At 43.0% G+C, this 17,124-nt stretch overlaps 1 protein-coding gene across 3 annotated transcripts in view; it reads left to right on the plus strand.

Moving 5' to 3' along the window:
• The window catches only part of KIF26B (kinesin family member 26B), a 425,993-nt gene that overhangs the window by 278,587 nt on the left and 130,282 nt on the right, over positions 1-17,124 (plus strand). Inside the window, exon 1 of one of the 3 annotated variants that reach the window (XM_037013696.2) lies at positions 3,474-3,891. The exons of the other annotated variants lie outside the window; for them this stretch is intronic. Within the exon in view, the coding sequence (XP_036869591.2) occupies positions 3,869-3,891 (23 nt within the window). The 5' untranslated portion in view covers positions 3,474-3,868. Of the gene's footprint in view, positions 1-3,473; positions 3,892-17,124 lie in introns of those variants that run through there. 3 annotated transcript variants of the gene reach the window in all.

A 17,124-nucleotide genomic window follows, 5' to 3' on the forward strand; every position in this document is an offset into this window, starting at 1 on the left:
CACTCATACATTGTCCAGGTCCTCCGAGAAACCATTCTCAATTCCATCATCACTTATATTACTCCCTATCTGTCCAATAAACCAGAATTTAGCCTTAAAGCCATCTTCACTTAATCTGTATTATAATCTTGTCTCTGTATGTGAGTTGACTTGTTTCTCCAAATCATGCATAGCCTTAGGAACCATGCTGCTATTCTGAGGACAGAGCATCGTAGAATGTTGCAGATGGAAGGGGTCTACGGATCATGTTTCTCAAAAACACATATAACTGTAAAGCCCCAATTTCAAATGAAATCCTCAACACATAAAACAGATCAAAGCAGAGCTGCTCTGGTTGAACGGGAGCTCTTACTGTCTTTATGCTGCCCTGGAGGCCGCACAGCTCCATGGCTTCTGGTCTACTGTACGTGAGAAAACCAAGACTTGGAGATGGAACCAGCTGCCCAACATTTGATAGAGTCAGTTTTCGTTGCCTTGGAGCTTTGCCGTCACTAGAGGCATCTGTGTGTGGAGCTTGCTGGTAGTGAAGCTCAGGGGGAGCCCAAGGACAGCCCTGCTTCACCCTGTGGGTGTGGGTTGGGTTCTCCGGAAGCCAACACCAAGGTAGAGCTGGCTGCGCATGACGTTTATAGGAGATGAGCACCTGCAGAAAGGAGGGGAAGGGCACAGGGTGTGCAGAGGAGAATGTCAAACTGACAAACAGGCCCAGCGAGGACACAGCCAGTCCCATGGGGAAGCTCTGGAGCATAAAGGATGCAACAGGTCCCTTATTGAACTTAATGTGTGGGGACTTGAACCCCTGCCTCCGCCAGTCACTGGATATGGGCTGCCCCAGAAAGCCTTGCTCTCAGTGATCCATGACTAGGGATTCCCAACTCCATATACTGAGTCTGATGCTCGCTAAACAAATTTTTGACAAATGTGCCCAAACATAAGATAGCTTCTCTTTTGTGTTTCGAGACAGTCTTATGGGTATTTCTCATTTTCTGTCTCTGTTTCTCCACTTTTAATGGTTTCTCCACTTTTAACTTTTAATGGCTGTTTTCACCTGCTGGGGCTTAATTTGGTAGAATAGAAAGTGTAGCAGATTATATACAGGAGGATTTGGATTCTAGATCTCATTCTGGAATTTGTCAGCTGAGTGATATGGGGCATGTCATTTTAAGTTTTCTGAGCAATGATTCCTCAGCTGTATATAGGAGACTTAATAACAAAGGAAACATTTTAAAACTCTACAACAACATTTTAAATGCCCCTTAGAGAGTGGTGCACCCCTGGGTTTTTCTGGGTCCTCTTCCTTTACCACTGTGTCCATCCATCTATCCTTTCTGTTAGTAATGTGAGTGATTCCTAACTTTTAATTTACAAGTCCTCCCAACTTCTAAAGACTATGGGAGATGTTTTCTGCTAATTTTGGTGGTCCTTTCCCAGGATAGTTAGTGCAAGCTCTGCCCCCATTTCATGCAGCCCATCTCTGTTTAGGACATGTCCTTACCCTGCTGATTACAAACATGACATCTTTCTGAGCCCCAAATACATCAGTTTACCAAGAACCACCCCCATGACATTGCACAACCCACTGGGGTCACCTCGCCCTGACGTTTTCTTTGCCTTTTGTCCTGTTAACCTCCTTGTTAATTCAGCTCTTCACAATTTTTTTCTATTCGTTCTCCACCAAGTCCAAATTTTCTAGACCAAATCACAGATTCTTTGACTTAAATTTTTTCTTTATTGTTAAGTGTGTCATGCATACAAAGTTATATAGGAAGTGCAGGTAGATGCTCAGTTTAAAGACCGATAATAGAGCAAACATCTGTGTACCAACCACCCAGGTTAAGAAAATACTCATATGATATATTTAACCATTAAATTAGTGCACATTTATTGATGCCGACTTTGTGTCCAGAATTTGAGGACATAGAACTATGGTTAAGAGAGCATCTAGTTTACATAAAAAAGCCTCCTCCCGATCTACTTGGGAAGCAAGAGACTGGCCGTAAAGAACTGCCATCCATAAAGGTACTTGCCTTGAGAAATACAAAGATGTGATTGGGACCATTCCCTACACCTGGGAGAGGTGGGCCAGCTTCCAAGAGAATGAGCCTTTGCTCTGGGTTAAGGTTTGCCTGGGGAAGAAGAGAGTTCAGGCCACAGCGCCAAGGCATGCGTCAGAGTAGTGAACAGCCACGGTGTGTTTTCCAGGTAGCAGGTCATTCCTTCTCGTGACTCTTGTCCCTGTGACATCTCCTGCTCTGGGTTCCAGTTTTGTTTTGTACCCCCCACCCCACCCCCAGAGCACACGTGTTCTCACAGGGTTTCCCTTCGGATCACTTCTGACCTCGTTCAGCGCTTCACCCATCCACTCATGCAACCCAGATGAGGAGATGAGTCTTCAGAAGCCTCAGCCTGTGTCAGAATCACTGCGGAGCTTGTTACAATGCAGCTTCTGGTCCCCACCGGTCACCCAGAATCTTTGGGGTAGGGTCCAAGGATCTGCATTTCTAACACCCTGTCACCAGGCAGTTCTACCACAGACAGTTTCAGTTACACATGTAGAAACACCTTGTATAGAGAGGGGTGGGTTGTAGAGGGCATTCAGGAATTGTGGGTGATGGTCTTGCACCGTCTGTCCTCTGGTTACCTCGACCACAGTGTGCCTGGTCGTGCCTGCCTCATGTCCACCTTCCTGTCTGTGCTGTTCTGTATTCCTCCTATGAGCCTCCTGCTCCTGTGCCATCACAGAACCCCATTTGCGTGTCTCCTGTCCCTGCTCTGGACCACACCTTCCCTCGGGCAGTAATCGGTGCCTTGGCTCTGTCTGCGTAGAGTCCTGGGCTACAGCGTCACAATGGAGTGTGGCATACAAAGTTGACAGCCCCATTGTGAGCCCCTGCCTCACCTCTCTATCCTCTTCCTTTTGGGGGCTTTTTTCTTGAAGCAGGAAAAAAGAAACGGGAACCCCCGCCAAAGCTGGGGGAGGCATGATTGGAGATGGCATCAGAAGCAAAGGGCGCTGTTTTTCTGATGTGTACTCCCATTTCTGAGAGCATTTCAATACTTTTAAGACATGTAAACTGTGAGACTAGCCATTTCCACTGAAATATATGCATGTCAATATTATCCTCATGGGGACATATGCCTGCATCTGTTTGTCTACAAGTGTTTACGTGCAGTCACACACAGATCCAGAACCTTGGTTCTACCGGCTTTGTGTGTACTAACGTGTATATGGATGTATAATTAAAAATTTTAAAGACTTGATTTTGATAGTCTGCCTTGCAGCTGCTGTGCTTAGAAAATTCAGAAAATTCCTAAGCGACTATGGGTTAATGGGAGTTCTAGCAAGTGTCTCTCTCTCTCTGCTGGTCTTTATTAGTAACGCTCCTCTCTTCTCCGCCTCTCTCCCCCTCCCTCCCTTCCTGCCTCCGCTTTTCCCTTCCTCCCTCCCTCTCTCTGAGATAGCAGGCAGGAGAGAGACTGGTGCTGCTTCCCCCGAGAAGAGTGCTTGCAGGCCCCGGCTGGCAGGAGCCCGTGCTTTCCTCTTCCCCAGATGCAGTTTTCTTGGAGGGAGATGCAATGTTGGCGCAGGGGCTGAGCTGGACTGGAAAGGTGACTGGGAGCTCAGGGAGGCCAGGATCGTGGTTTAGCCAAAGGCTGGAATCACAGGAATGTTTCACTGGGATCTGCTCTGAGAATTCCCAGACCCCCATGGATTTTAGAATTTCCCAGCCTTTTCTCCTTCACCTCTGCATTGTCTTACCTCCTCCCGAGATGGCCCCAGATCTGCAAGAGACATTTGAGAGAAGCTATTTATTAACAGATGTGAAGAAATGGATTCTGCACTTGATTATTTAGCCATGATTTATCAATGATGATGGATTGGAAAGCAGTGTAAGTAACAGATATGTATGTTCCTATAGTTAGATGGTTTGTCTTAGTTGCCTTTTTTTTTACTCTTAACTTTTTTAGTTAATTTCCTTTTGAGAAAAGTGAAAATAGAATGTGTCAAGTATACCAAAGAAGTTAGGAGGGTCCAGATTATATGAGCTTTCTTCCTGTTCAATTGACTTGCAAAATACTATACATATCAGATGAGATCACCAACTCCTGATACAGAACCTGTAAACATCTCCTGGAGAATGAGACTAAAATGGGAAAGAAATGATCCAGGTTTTTGAACTGACAATCATTGCTATATTCAGACTTATTCAGAGTTGCTAAAATACTTGACAGTGGCTCATTTTAGGATCAAGGACCGAATTGAAATGTGTTCTCTTCACACGATCATAAAAATGAAGTTCGCCTGTGAGTTTCAGAACAGGTTCTTTCTGGCTACAGAAATATGAGATTGATTTTTTAAAAATAATGTTAAATGTCAACTCTTTCCCTCCATTACAGCTTTTCTTGAGCCAGAATACCTGCCTGTTCCAGAATAGAATGTCGGGTCGCCCTGGGGTTGCAGGACGCTGGCGATTTGGAAGCTAGTCATTTCTAGTCTCTGCCCGTCAGAGGGTTTTCCATCTTTCTATACTAAGCTTGATTTCAGCACTTAAATTCCCCTGTATTCGGGGGGAAGACAAAAAACTTGAAGACCAAAATCAGTTTATTTCTCAGGAGAAAGTAGCAGCTACCAAAAGGGTCAGAAATTGAAATAAAAGAATATGATTTTCCTTTTCTTTAAAATTTGAAACGAGGTTATTTGTGTATAGAAAGAGTAATGTAAGCTTTCTTGATTAAAAAGCTGTATTTTAAAGGAGATTTTTTGGATCATAAGGCACATAGGTAAGGACATCAAAATAGATTGCTGATATTTTTTATGACCAGTTGCAACTTTTCATTTCTGAGTCTATGAGACAGTGTTAATACAAATATCTCTGGCTTCTTGAAACTTGCTTAGATTAGGAAGTGGGGTTTATAAGAGTGACACTATGATGAGCTTCTCTGAGTGAATCTTGACTCTCTCTGCATCACATACATACCCTGGGCCCCTACTACCCTCCCCACTTCCCATCTCCCAGCCCCCATCCTTTCCTGAGTCTTGGAACATCATGAAAGATCCTTCTAAAGATCCCCTTCAGCACGCCCTGCCCAGTTCTGGACAGAGAGAGTACTGTAATGTAACACACAGGGCTGCCAAATTTGGAATTGAATGAGCTCAGTTGATTCCTGAATATTAAATCGGCTCTGTGAGCAATTGAATGAGATCTTATCTCACAGACCTGACTCAAAGTGCTCCTAACTTTACTGATTGGCATTTAACATCATCAAGGGCTGCAGCACTGAGCACCTGAGGGGACCAGCCTAAAACCAAACTGAATCCCCAACTCTTCTCAGATTCATGCCGGCAAATGTACCTAGGGCCACACCTTTTAAAATACATCCTTTGTTATCAAGGGAAATCTGAGACAGAAAACACATGTTGGCAATGTCACGTGAGTGCCTCTCTGCACATGCAGGGGTTGTACCACAGAGGGAAATGCTTTCGACCTTGTGCTGTTTTGTTTGGGTTTCTTGTTCATATGGATTCTGTCAGACTCGTGCATCTGGAATAGGTTTGGAGGGGAGGGGAAAAAGCTAAAGCAAAACATGCCAGTAAAAGGGAAACCATTGCAAACCTAAGTTAGACTAGAGACAGAATAATTCTCTGACCCAAATTCCAGCCCCCATCCTTGGTTTTGATTCCTCCATAGAGCAGAACCCGGTTGTAGCCTTTTTTGGTTCATGGAGATAGTCTGTCACCCTTTTGGATTTTAAACAAAGGAGGGAGATTTCTCCAGAAAAACTTTAAAACCCCAGTGAGAAACAATCTTTCGAGTTCCTGCTCATTCTCACAGAGCAAGCAAGTTCCTTCCCTGCTCCCACCCCTCTGGCCTTTCCTCCTCTGTGCCCCGCCCTGCCTCTCTGTGCCTCTGCAGTGTCCTCTGGGGAGCAGCTCCAGAGCCCCCAGGAACCTCGTGTGTATCCTCTTTTGGCAACAAGATCAGCTGCCAAGGGCAGGGTTTTCATGGAGGTGGAGAGTGCTTTTTAGTGGTAAATGAGAGAAGGGGCCAAATATGCTGATCCCTGCAAACAGGCTTTGAGAGAGGCAGCTGATTGGCATTAGTAAAACTGCTGAGCAATTAAAAAAATACTGAAGTCAAGGTGAGAGAAAGAAAAGAGAAAAAGAGAGGGAGGTGGGTCATCTCTGAGGAGTTTTAGGCAAAGTTCTGTTAAGCGCCCAGAAGGTCTAAATTGATAACACCAGATGGTTAAGATAGTCTTAACCTGATTGATAGCTTGCAGACGCAAGGGGGCATTCATTTGGCTTGATGTTCTGCAAAAAAGCTTTGCCCAAGATAAACCACCAGTCCACTCCCCTCGTCGCAGGCCCTCCCATGACACACACTGTTCTCTTCCACCTTCCTTAGCAACTGGCTCTGGCCTAAAAGTCAGAGCTTAAGAAAGGTTCTGGAACTAAACGTCATCTTTGGATCTTCCCCTCTGATGAAGAGGGCTTCCGTTAGCGTCATCCTCACCTTTCCTACCAGACATGTTGCCCTGGTTCTGGTTTCGGCCCTTTGTCTGAACTAATGGGCCCCAGCTTTATGTCCGTCCAGACTTTTCTCACCGTGATCTGCATTCTTCCTATTGGAATCTTCGCCACAGGGAACCCTCAGGTTCCTGGGGAGCTCTGCTACAGAGCCATGGCATGTTCACACAAAACAGCATCTCCCCCTACCCCACCCCCCACCTCTTGCAAGGGAGAAACCTGTCTTCAGTAAATTTGGAGAAGAGAGTTGACCTGTGAAAGATGCCTTCCCAAGTTTTCCTGATCAGAGGAAACACTTGCCTTCTCTCCTTGACACTTGTTCTCGTTGGCTTCCCCTGGGAGTCCATGGGCGAACTGCTACTAGACAGCATCTCAGTTCAGCAGAACCGATAGCTATTGTGCATGTTTGAGCTGGTGACCAGTAAATTACTCAGCTTCCCTAAGCTCCATCTGCTCTTTGCATCAGTAAAATGCACGCAAAGCTTACCTCATCAGATGTGCAAGAATTAAATGTGGGGCTCAGCCTGCTCATGTCCTTGTTGATGCTATCCTTGTGTTCTGTCAGCCATGGGCCCGGCTGTCAGCCACTTTTGACAGAGGACCCAGCTCCTAAGTGATGGGGGTCCTAGGATGGAAAGAGCACCAGAGAAGGAGTCAGGACCTGGGTGGGTGAATCTCAGCTCTATTAGGAACTAACTGTGTGACTATGAGAAATTCCCACCCCTTCCCTGTGCTCCAGAAATGGAAAAACTTCATTTCCCTAAATGGGTTACTCCATCAAGATTCATGCTGGTGCCTCAGCCCTCCTGCTCCTGGTGACTCCTTTCTTCTCTTCTCTGAACCCCTTCCCTGGTCCCCTGTGCCTGGGTCCAGCCCTCTTCTCTGCAATTCTGCAGCATCTGCTTTTCTCCATGAGAGGCTTTGCCATGGAGACACCGTTGGGTGCCTCTCTTGCTCGTCTGCGCCCACCTTGAGAGTGACCCCTCTGCTGGAAGCTCTGCATCTGCTGGGAGCCCAGGACCCTGATCAATCTCATAAACATTTGCTGATGGATGTGTGAATGAAAGAAAGAATGAACAGAATCTCTGCCCCACCTCCCATAGGGCCTGATGAAGATAAAATGAAAAAATGTTTGTGACAGGCTTTGACGAGTAGAGTGCTATGTGGCCATCTTTAGTTTTACATTTATATGAGACATGTGTACTTTTAGTACCAATATTTTAGTTGGTTTCTTGGATACTAAGATTCACCAGTTTTAGGGAAACAAAACAATATTCTTTCTTTGCTCTGTCCTTGCAGTACGGGTACATTCTTTGTCATAGAAGCAGGGCAGGCTTTATGTGGGCCAGAGGCTCTGATGTTTGAAACTGTGAGCCACAAAACTTTTCTTTCCAACATGAGAGATAAGAGTCTGAAAGCCAGTGCCCATGGGAGGGATCACTCTGTAACTCACCTGGGGTGATTGCAGAACCCTGCCTGCAAGAACAGGGAAGGGAAAGGGGTTTCTAAGAGCAGAGTTGGGGGGAGAGAAAGAAATGGGGTCCTGGGGCACAGAACACACATCTCGCCCACTTCCTCAGCTTCATCATGGAGACAGACAAGCCCAGGGAAGAGCAGAGACTTTTGAGTATAGCAAGCCCGGGCTTGGGTTCCAGCCTCAAACTTTGGTGTTCGTTGCATTTCCTGAGCCCTTGCACTGGAGGTTACAGTTTCCGTGGCAATGCTTGCGATCTGGCACATGATGAAACAAGCAGAAAATGTTCTTTGTGGGGGAAAAAATGTATATTTAATAGAAATAGTCATTCCTAGTGGCCAGTCCTGATGCAGAGCCACAAGATGGCCCAGAGGGCAACCGAGATCATGTTCAAGATCAGGCTTTGTTAACAGACCACTCTGAAGGGATGTGTGTCAATGCTGCACATGTATGTGGAAACGCCCCTCTGCAGCTGCCTTTGCCGCTCCAGTGAATACTCCGTGGGTCTATTATTCACCTCTTCAGGTCCAGCCCAGGAGTTGTGTGGGTTCATTTTCCACTTTCCTTTGACCCTCGGGTATCTGCACAGATGAGCCACATGCTGCCTTGTGGTGTCGGGGAGGAGATGTGGGGTGAGGGAATGAGCCTGCAAGGCTGTTCTGTGTCTATTGGCTGTTCTAAAGGGAAATTGAGGAAGAGTGCAAAGCCACAAATCTGAGATGGCAGCTCATAAATATGTAAGCTCCTCGCTTAGGTAATAAGCTCCTTGACAGCCAAAACTGTCATTTGCACATTCTCGTCAGCTGAACACAAAGTTCCAGTTGCCAGACTGTCCCTGGATACTGGGCACTAAAAGCTGGTGAGTGGGGAGTAGGGAGGGGGAGTGGGCTGATGGCTCTTCAAAGACCTCATGCTGTCCTCCATGGCTGCTGTCTTCGCATGTCCCCACCGTCAGGGGGCTTTCTCTCCTGGTATTTGATCACTATGTGTAGGCAAAATTTTGCATTGTGGTGATTGGATTAGGAAAATGGTTTAGTAGGAATATATAAATGGAGACAGGAAAAAATAGTTGCCAGCAATTAGCTTTTGGCAACACAGATTTGGCAACATGGATTAAATCTATACAAATTTCAATCCCTTTTGTAGTATGTTTAAACTTCTATGGAGAACTTAATAAAAATCACATGAACAGTTTACTATATGTGTAATTTTAAAAGGTAAGCCTGCAGATCAAAATTAGGACAGGAAGCAGGTGTTTAATTCACATTAACTGAGCGCCTAATATGTTACAGGCACTTTGTAAGGTTTTGGGGACTCAAAAGTGAATCAGGGAGAGGAATGGTTAAGTCAAGAACTAATTCTACTGGAATACACTGTGATAAACTGCAATATACCACTATTAGCAAAATACCATCAGAGTATATGGAGGAAAAGAATAAATTCTCCTTTGGCTGGTTGGGAAGTAGTCACATGCATTAGAGCTGGGTCTGGAAGGATGAATAGGCAGATTGCTGGGAAGGGAGGGCATCTGAGACAGAGGAACTGGCATGAGTCTCTGTTTATGCCTAGAAGCCCGAAAGCACATTAGAGTCATGTAGTTATATTCATATTGCATGATGAATAAAACAATATTTTCCAGATTCTCAGAATAGGCTGTGATTAGTAATAGATCACATTAAACAGGATGGTTTAATGATGATGAAGTAGCAACTGTATCAATGAAGATTCAAAATTATGTCATATTTTCACAACTGATTGGAACTAGTAGATCATGGGTACAAAGGACTGGATGTAGGAATGGACTTGCACCTACCTGTGTGTTTAGAGCCTTGGTTCTGTGACTGAGTGGCTGGGTGGTCTCAGGCTATTGTTAACTCATTATACTTGTATATCCATTTCCTAAAAATTATTGGTTGAAGCAGAGGATCTGTTTAGGAGAGAGAACAGGAGATTGAGTACAAACAACTTGATGTCACTTAGAATGTGAGAAGTCTCTGGAAAACTATCCATAGTAAAATACAGGATTTTATGGCACATTTCAGGTAACAGAGTCTTTTTACAGTTGTAGTAAATACTGTATCTGTCAGCATTCTGTTAACTCGTTAATTTAATCAGGTGCACACCCAAAATTGACAGTAGTGGGAAAACATGCTAATGAACCTTCTAAAACACCCAAGAAGGGTGGAATATGTTTTGGATGCTTTTAATAGTAAGTCAAAGCATCACAGTTTACAGGTTACAGAAGCAATAGCATTTTAGAGCTGGGAGAATCCCTAGGGATTATGTATTTTGATGACTTTCAAATCTTTGAAGAATGGCACTCTGGGAGTGGAACTAATGCTAAAAATTCTGGGAGCAGAGCCTGTGAGAACTACAGCATTCTCAGACTCCGATTCTTAGATTCATTTATGTACCATTTTTTTTTTCATTCAACAAATGTTCATCAAGTCCTGGCAACATGTAGGATACATATTTGAATGAGGTACTGGCTATACCCTCTAGGAGCTTAGGTTTTGTAAAGAGGTAAGACAAGAATGTAAAAAATATAAACAGGGCATTACTTTTGATATAATGAAAGACATCTATGGAAGTTAAAAAATGGGAATTATTTACTAGTGAAATGAAGATTATGCCCTGAAATAGAGAATCTGCTGGATTAACTTGGGTTTATCCAGTCACATTAATTTTATTTAAGAAGCTTTGAGCATCCAACTAGAGAAAAAAGTTAGGTAAAAATTAAGCATTTGGTTTAACCCATTTTTATTCTGGGGAAATGCACTGTTAGAATGGAACCATTGATTTATCATTTGTGGATAGACTAATAAGAGAATAGTGTTCAAGTACAGTATTACCTTGAAAATGTAATTTTGATCAATATATCTTTTTTTAAAAAAAGTTTCATCAGTTAGTTAACAAGAAATGTGAGCAGTATCTACAGGCATCTCATTCTGACAACTACCCCAGGGATAAGCCAAGGAAACATGGACTTTGAGCCCCCTCTGGAGGAATGAGAGAGAGCCCTCCCCAGCTAGTCTGGCAGCAAATGGTTTCTTTTCTATAGGTCAGAAATGGGGGGGGAATGTCTAATCAAATTGATTTTTGGAATTAACCTTATGAAGCAGAAGTCCACAGCCCTTAAGTCCTGGAGAACTCAGTGAAGATGTCTGCTTCAGCAGGGAATTTCAAAAACATCCCTCCCGCAGAGGCTTGGTAAAACAAATGTTGGACACAGACTAATAATGATGCGAAAAAATAATTATAATGAGCACAACTAATTATATTTGTTTTGTGAACATAATGGCCTGCAAAACCCCGTACCACAAAATATTTTATGGATTAACATCATTTAAGAAGCCAGCAAACCTTAAAAAAAATCTGTTTATTCATTCACTCATTCTATAAGCATTTATGGAGTGCCTACTGTGTATGAGGCACCATTGTTGGCAATAAATTCACAGAAATCCTTGCCCTCCTCATCTGCAAAGCTTCCTCCGGAGCAGATGTTAAGGGTCAGACCTGACCGAATGCCCTCCTTAGGGGGCGCTGCAGGGGGGAGGGAGGGTGTGGGTGTGGAGGTGGGAGGCAAAGCCCCTGGTGAGTCTGGGGGTGTCCAGAAGGCTAGGAGGTGCTGTGCCCTGACAACAGCCATACATAGAATCTTACTTTATAAGATAAAAAATGATCACATTCCCACAGATGATGAAGAACCTGTTAATACAACTTGACAGGCTTGTTTTGGAAGATATTTAGAAACTTAAATATATCCAGTTATACCCCAGAATATAGCTGTGCAGAACCTCTGGGCTGGAGGAATCCTTAAATAAAGGTCTACCCCACCGGGACCAGTGTATGCAAGCTCCTCTGTTGATGGGAGGCCTGCGAGGCCCAAAGGGCTGACCCTGTCAGGAAGACAGACAGGTGGACTTTCTTCTTCAGAGTCAGGGATGCGGAGCCCATCCGTGTTCACACAGGGCACACTAAGGACCAGCAATGTTGGGAACTCAGTTGTGGGAAAGGTAGAGGTGACTACCGACTTTAGGGAGCCTTTGGTCCTGTGGTGGACAGTGAGGCAAGGCACACTTCCAGCCCACTCCTCCCCTTCACCAGGGTCCACGGTGGCAGGTGCCTGGCTGGTGTGAGAGACATGGTGGTCAGGTTGTACCAGCCTTTGTGCAGCCCAGACAGCTTATTTCCAGTGCATCAGGGCAAGTGATGCTGTCTACACCCAATATAAATCATGGGTCAGTTTAAACTGAGCTGTGTTAGTTTGCTTAACACAGCATTTTGGGTTTGCATGTGTATTTATTTTGCACCTGTGCCCTCTGGGTGCCCCAGAACACTGCCTAAAGTGTCTTGGTGAGGGTGACAATTGATGGTCCTGCTCTGTCATTCTGGCATAAGGACATGCTGTCAGAGGAGAAACTACTGAGTGAGTAATTGCCTCCAGCACACAAAGGCTGCAGACACATGGCTGACATAGGAATCTAGTTTCAGCTCGTGGTTTTCAGGCCAAAGCAACTGTACTGATAGAGACTTTCCTGACATCTGCTACATCTGTAGAGGACCCCAACTTATTGGCTCATATTGAGGATGTCCTCTTTTCTGACCTTTCTTAGCTATAAATAAGTCTCTCCCAGCCAATAGCACAACCAAAACTCATTTTCGAGAGACCCAGGACCTGAAACACATCAGAGTAGGTATCAAAGACCATTGCAGTATTCATAAGCCTGGTGGACGTATTCAGTTAACTCAAAATACAGGGCCTATTAGCAAAGGCATCTCTTTCACCTTGCTGCTTTTTATGATTCGTACTTTTGGAAGCTTATGGGAAAGAATCTCTAAAAAGAAACTTAGGATAGAGCTTTCATATTAGCATTTAATTATAGCAATGATTGTAACAAGCATTTCCTGGTTATTTACTATAGGCCAGGAACCATTCTAAGATATATTTATGTATACCCATTTAAATCTCTCAACTCCATGAGGCAGCCATTCTCATGTCCTGTTGAAGGCAGAGGAAACCGTGGTGCAGAAAAGTTAGGGAACCTGGCCAAGGTCACAGTGAGGCATGGCAGAAAGAAGACTTGAACCCAGACCATACAGCTGCATAGACTGTACTCAAATTGTACTCTTGACAATGTCTCATCTCTGCCTCTTGAGGCAACTCTGAAATCCTTGAGTACAATAGCACTAAGCAAATGCTTGCTGAAGTGTATGCTGAATCATAAACCTTCCTTTACGTCATTCTTTTCTCCACTCATATTTCACTGTAGATTCCTCAAGGTCTGAAATCAGAGGCCTGAAGGCATTCTTGAGGAATTTTCTAGTCTAGAATGAGGTGACAGAATAGCCATCACCTGATCATCTAGACTCACAGCAGTACCTCACTAAATTTTGACCCACCTAGCTGAGCTAACTTCGAAAGAACTTCAAGACTTGACTAGTATTATTATATAGTATGGCATTGGATGTGAACTTCTCTTAGCAAACTTGATAAAAGTGTGAGAAAATAGTACCTTGAAACCCAGTGAATAGCTGTGTTAGTTTGCTTAACACAGCATTTTGGGTTTGCATGTGTATTTATTTTGCACACGTGCCCTCTGGGTGCCCCAGAACACTGCCTAAAGTATCTTGGTGAAGGTGATAACCGGTGGTCCTATAACATCTGTTTAAGGATTTATACCTTAACAGCATCCACAAAATGATTTAAAGTGACTTATAAAACTGAATACTTATAAAATAAACTAGACCTTAAAATATATATTGGAAACCAGATGGAAAGGGGAAGAGAGAGAGAGGGACAGAGAGAGAGAGAGAGAGAGAGAGAGAAAGACCAGTTCCTGGACCAAGTTGCTTATTGTAATTTGACATGAAGGCTCTGAATTTCATGGAACTAAGGCAGCTGTATCTAAAAGGAGTGAAAGGGTAAGGGAACGAGAAGTTTGCTGAGCTCCTGTGTGCAAATCCTCATGGCCACTTTTCCATACCTTACTCTTTTCACCTTCACACCAGACCCTTGCAATGGGTGTCATTATTTCCATCCACAGCTCAGGTAATGGCAAAGTCAGGATTTGAACCAAGGTTCTCTTGAGTCCAGAGCCTTTGTTTTTGTATTGGGTTGTATTACTCTTGACCTATGAAGTGACACATAGCATTTATCTGGAGATGCCTGCTCTTTCTTGGAAAATATTTTTATGGATCCTTATGTAGGGAACATTAGGTAATAGCATAGTGACCTATAAATGGCAGGGGATCGATCAGTTTTTGTAGAATAACATGAATAAATAAGTGCATGGATGGTAAGATGAAAGACATCTCCTTTAGTTTCTATAGGATATAGAAATTACTTTTTATGGATGCTTTTTTATCAACCTCTATAAAAACAAAGACATACCGTAGCATCATAATTCAATACACAGCATTTAGGTAAAGACCTAAAATATATATGTATATATAATATAGATAATGTTTTTTCTTTCATAGTTTAATTTTTCAAAACAATAGTGTAGACCTCTGCATCTTCAGCCCCCACTTACTTCTCAGTGCATTGGAATGTATGCCACCTCTCATCTGACCCTGTTCAAGGTCAACGATGAACTCACTATTCTAGAAGAGTGAACACTTTTCATTCTCTGTCTTTTCTGGACTGTTCATACCATCTCACCTTGTTGACCCTCGTTCCGGCTTTCCCTTTGCTCTAGCTGCTCTGTTTCAGGCTCCTTTGCTCTCTCCTCTTTTCCATCATTCACTGAATGTGGAGTCTCATGGTTCTCTCCTGGGCCACTTTCTGACTCCTCATCTCCCTGGCCATCTTCTCCAGTCTCATGACTTCAGGTGCCACTTCATGCTGAAGGCTCTCCAAGCTGCAAACCTAAACCAAATATTTTTTATATCCAAATACTATAAAAGACCTAAACTGTGGTTGTATGTCTTAAAAAATAAGTGGTTCCTTTTTATGGAGCCACAAGCTAATATAAAAAGTGAAATATCTTACATGTTTCTTAACCATTTCTTAATCTTCAGTCATGCTTTAGGTGTCAGTTTTGTGTGTCTTTACAGCATTGAACAACTCTGCGTTGGCCGTTATTGCTTGACAGAGTCAAAGAAAAGCACAGAAATTCGAAGATAAAGTGTTTGTAGCCACTCTCAATTCAATATCATTCATAAAGATAAAATATCTGAAGTTTTAATAGGAATCAATGGGAAATAAAATTCAATTTATAAAAACTCAAAGTACAAGCTATTTATAGAAACATGTATGTCGTGTGAATGTGGGAATCCACACGAGAAGATGGTTGGTTGATTATGTAACATGAATTGTGTTTTGTCCATGACTATATTCACAGACGCAGCTGATCTAGACAACAGGTATTTTCACACAGTCTGTTCTATCAGAACATTAATATTATTTTCCTTGTATCAGGCCTGGGAATTTTATTCTTAGCCAAGGATGCAGTGTCAGAAAACTGTAATTATCATTAACAATGTGTTAGTAAAGTTGAGATAATACTTTAAACCTTATGACTACTTAAAATACCGTGCTCTCAGATCTGCACAAATGGGAATCATGTAACCTAGGATTCTAACAAAGGGTAACTCAGCATAAAACGTTCAATTTTCACCTATTGTAGAATTCACCTACCTAAAAATAATATGCCTTCTGAAGTAAACATTAGTTAAATGTGCAGTTTAACATAGTCCAGGCTTCTTTACAGAGTTAACCAGGAAATGTGAACTAAATCTTCATTTTATTTTGATAAATTTCTCTGTTGCCTGCAATTTATTTCAAAATAATTTATTGTCTTTATAGTAATGTTTCAGCATTTGATAGTTCTTTTAAAAAATGCTTATTAACTCCAAGACAAAAAAGGGAACCATGAAGAATGTAATAAAGATTTAGTTGAGAAAGATGAATTACTTGCGAGGAATCCACCGAGTTGTCTTCTTATTTGTAATTTCTTTACTATTTTTCCTGCCTTCTCCCTCATTACCCAGGCCATACACACATGCATTCATGCATCACACACACATAACATCAGGCATGGCATTAGAGTACGTATAGTGCTGAAACAAAAGGCGAGGGATGGATGGAGTCCGTCCTTAGAGCTCAAGTCCATGTCCTACCAAGGAGATGAGCATCCCAGACCTACCTCCTGTTCCCTTCCCATGCTCCTTCCTAGCTTAATTGCCCTGCACCTGCAAAAATAATCAAATAAGCAAGTACTATGCCACAAAAAGTAACTTACAGGTCTTTGTTAGCAGCTTTGATGCAAAGTTGCAAGATGAATTGTCCCCGCACTCTCAAGTGTCCATGATGACTGTAGATGCTTTCTCCTTTCACAAGTCATTTTTGCCTTGCTGTGACCTCTTGTCTTAGGCCATCTGTCCATGGAGATCGCGTCTCTAGTTTATTGAACACAAAAGCTGCCTTCTTCCTCTGCTTCAGCGCTTTTGAACATGCCTGTGGCAAAGTGCATTCCTGCAGTGTGCTTTTCAGCCATCCACAGAGACTCCATCCCAAGTGACCTGGCAGCACAGAAGTCAGAGGAGGGGATGTGAATTTCCACCTTTCTCCCTCTACTGGGGCTTCTGAGCTACCTGCAGCCTAAGAGTAGCCACCCAGCCTTGCAGCAGAGTCAGGGGCAGGCACTTCTGCACCACTCCTTGGTCCGGTTCAGTCTTGCAATGCAGAGTGGACCCCATATTCATTGCTGTTCTTTGAAATAACTTACTTAATGGTTTCTTCAGATTTCAACTATAGTAAATTATTTGTTAGACAAAAAGAAATATTGATATTAAAGGGGAAAAAGGAAATTACTTCCTTTAGCGAATAAAACCAACCATTATATATTCAAATTTAATCCACCAAGAAGCCCCCAAACCACAGAGCGTATCACCCAGCATTGACAATTAATTAGCTTTGCTCTAAAAGAGCTACAGGTACTGAGCAAAGAGTTACGGATTAAAGGTTTTATTTTCTCTGCAAACACTGTCCATTTCTAGCTATCACACCTTGATAGCAGTTTGCTGCTTCAGGCAACAAATTATTTCTCAAGTGCATAATTTCATATCAGTTTTTTAATTTCATATGATCAAAATATGGGAAATAAGTGAGAATAAT

The sequence above is a fragment of the Manis javanica genome, chromosome 11, assembly GCF_040802235.1.
Source record: "Manis javanica isolate MJ-LG chromosome 11, MJ_LKY, whole genome shotgun sequence".
Classification (NCBI taxonomy): domain Eukaryota; kingdom Metazoa; phylum Chordata; class Mammalia; order Pholidota; family Manidae; genus Manis; species Manis javanica.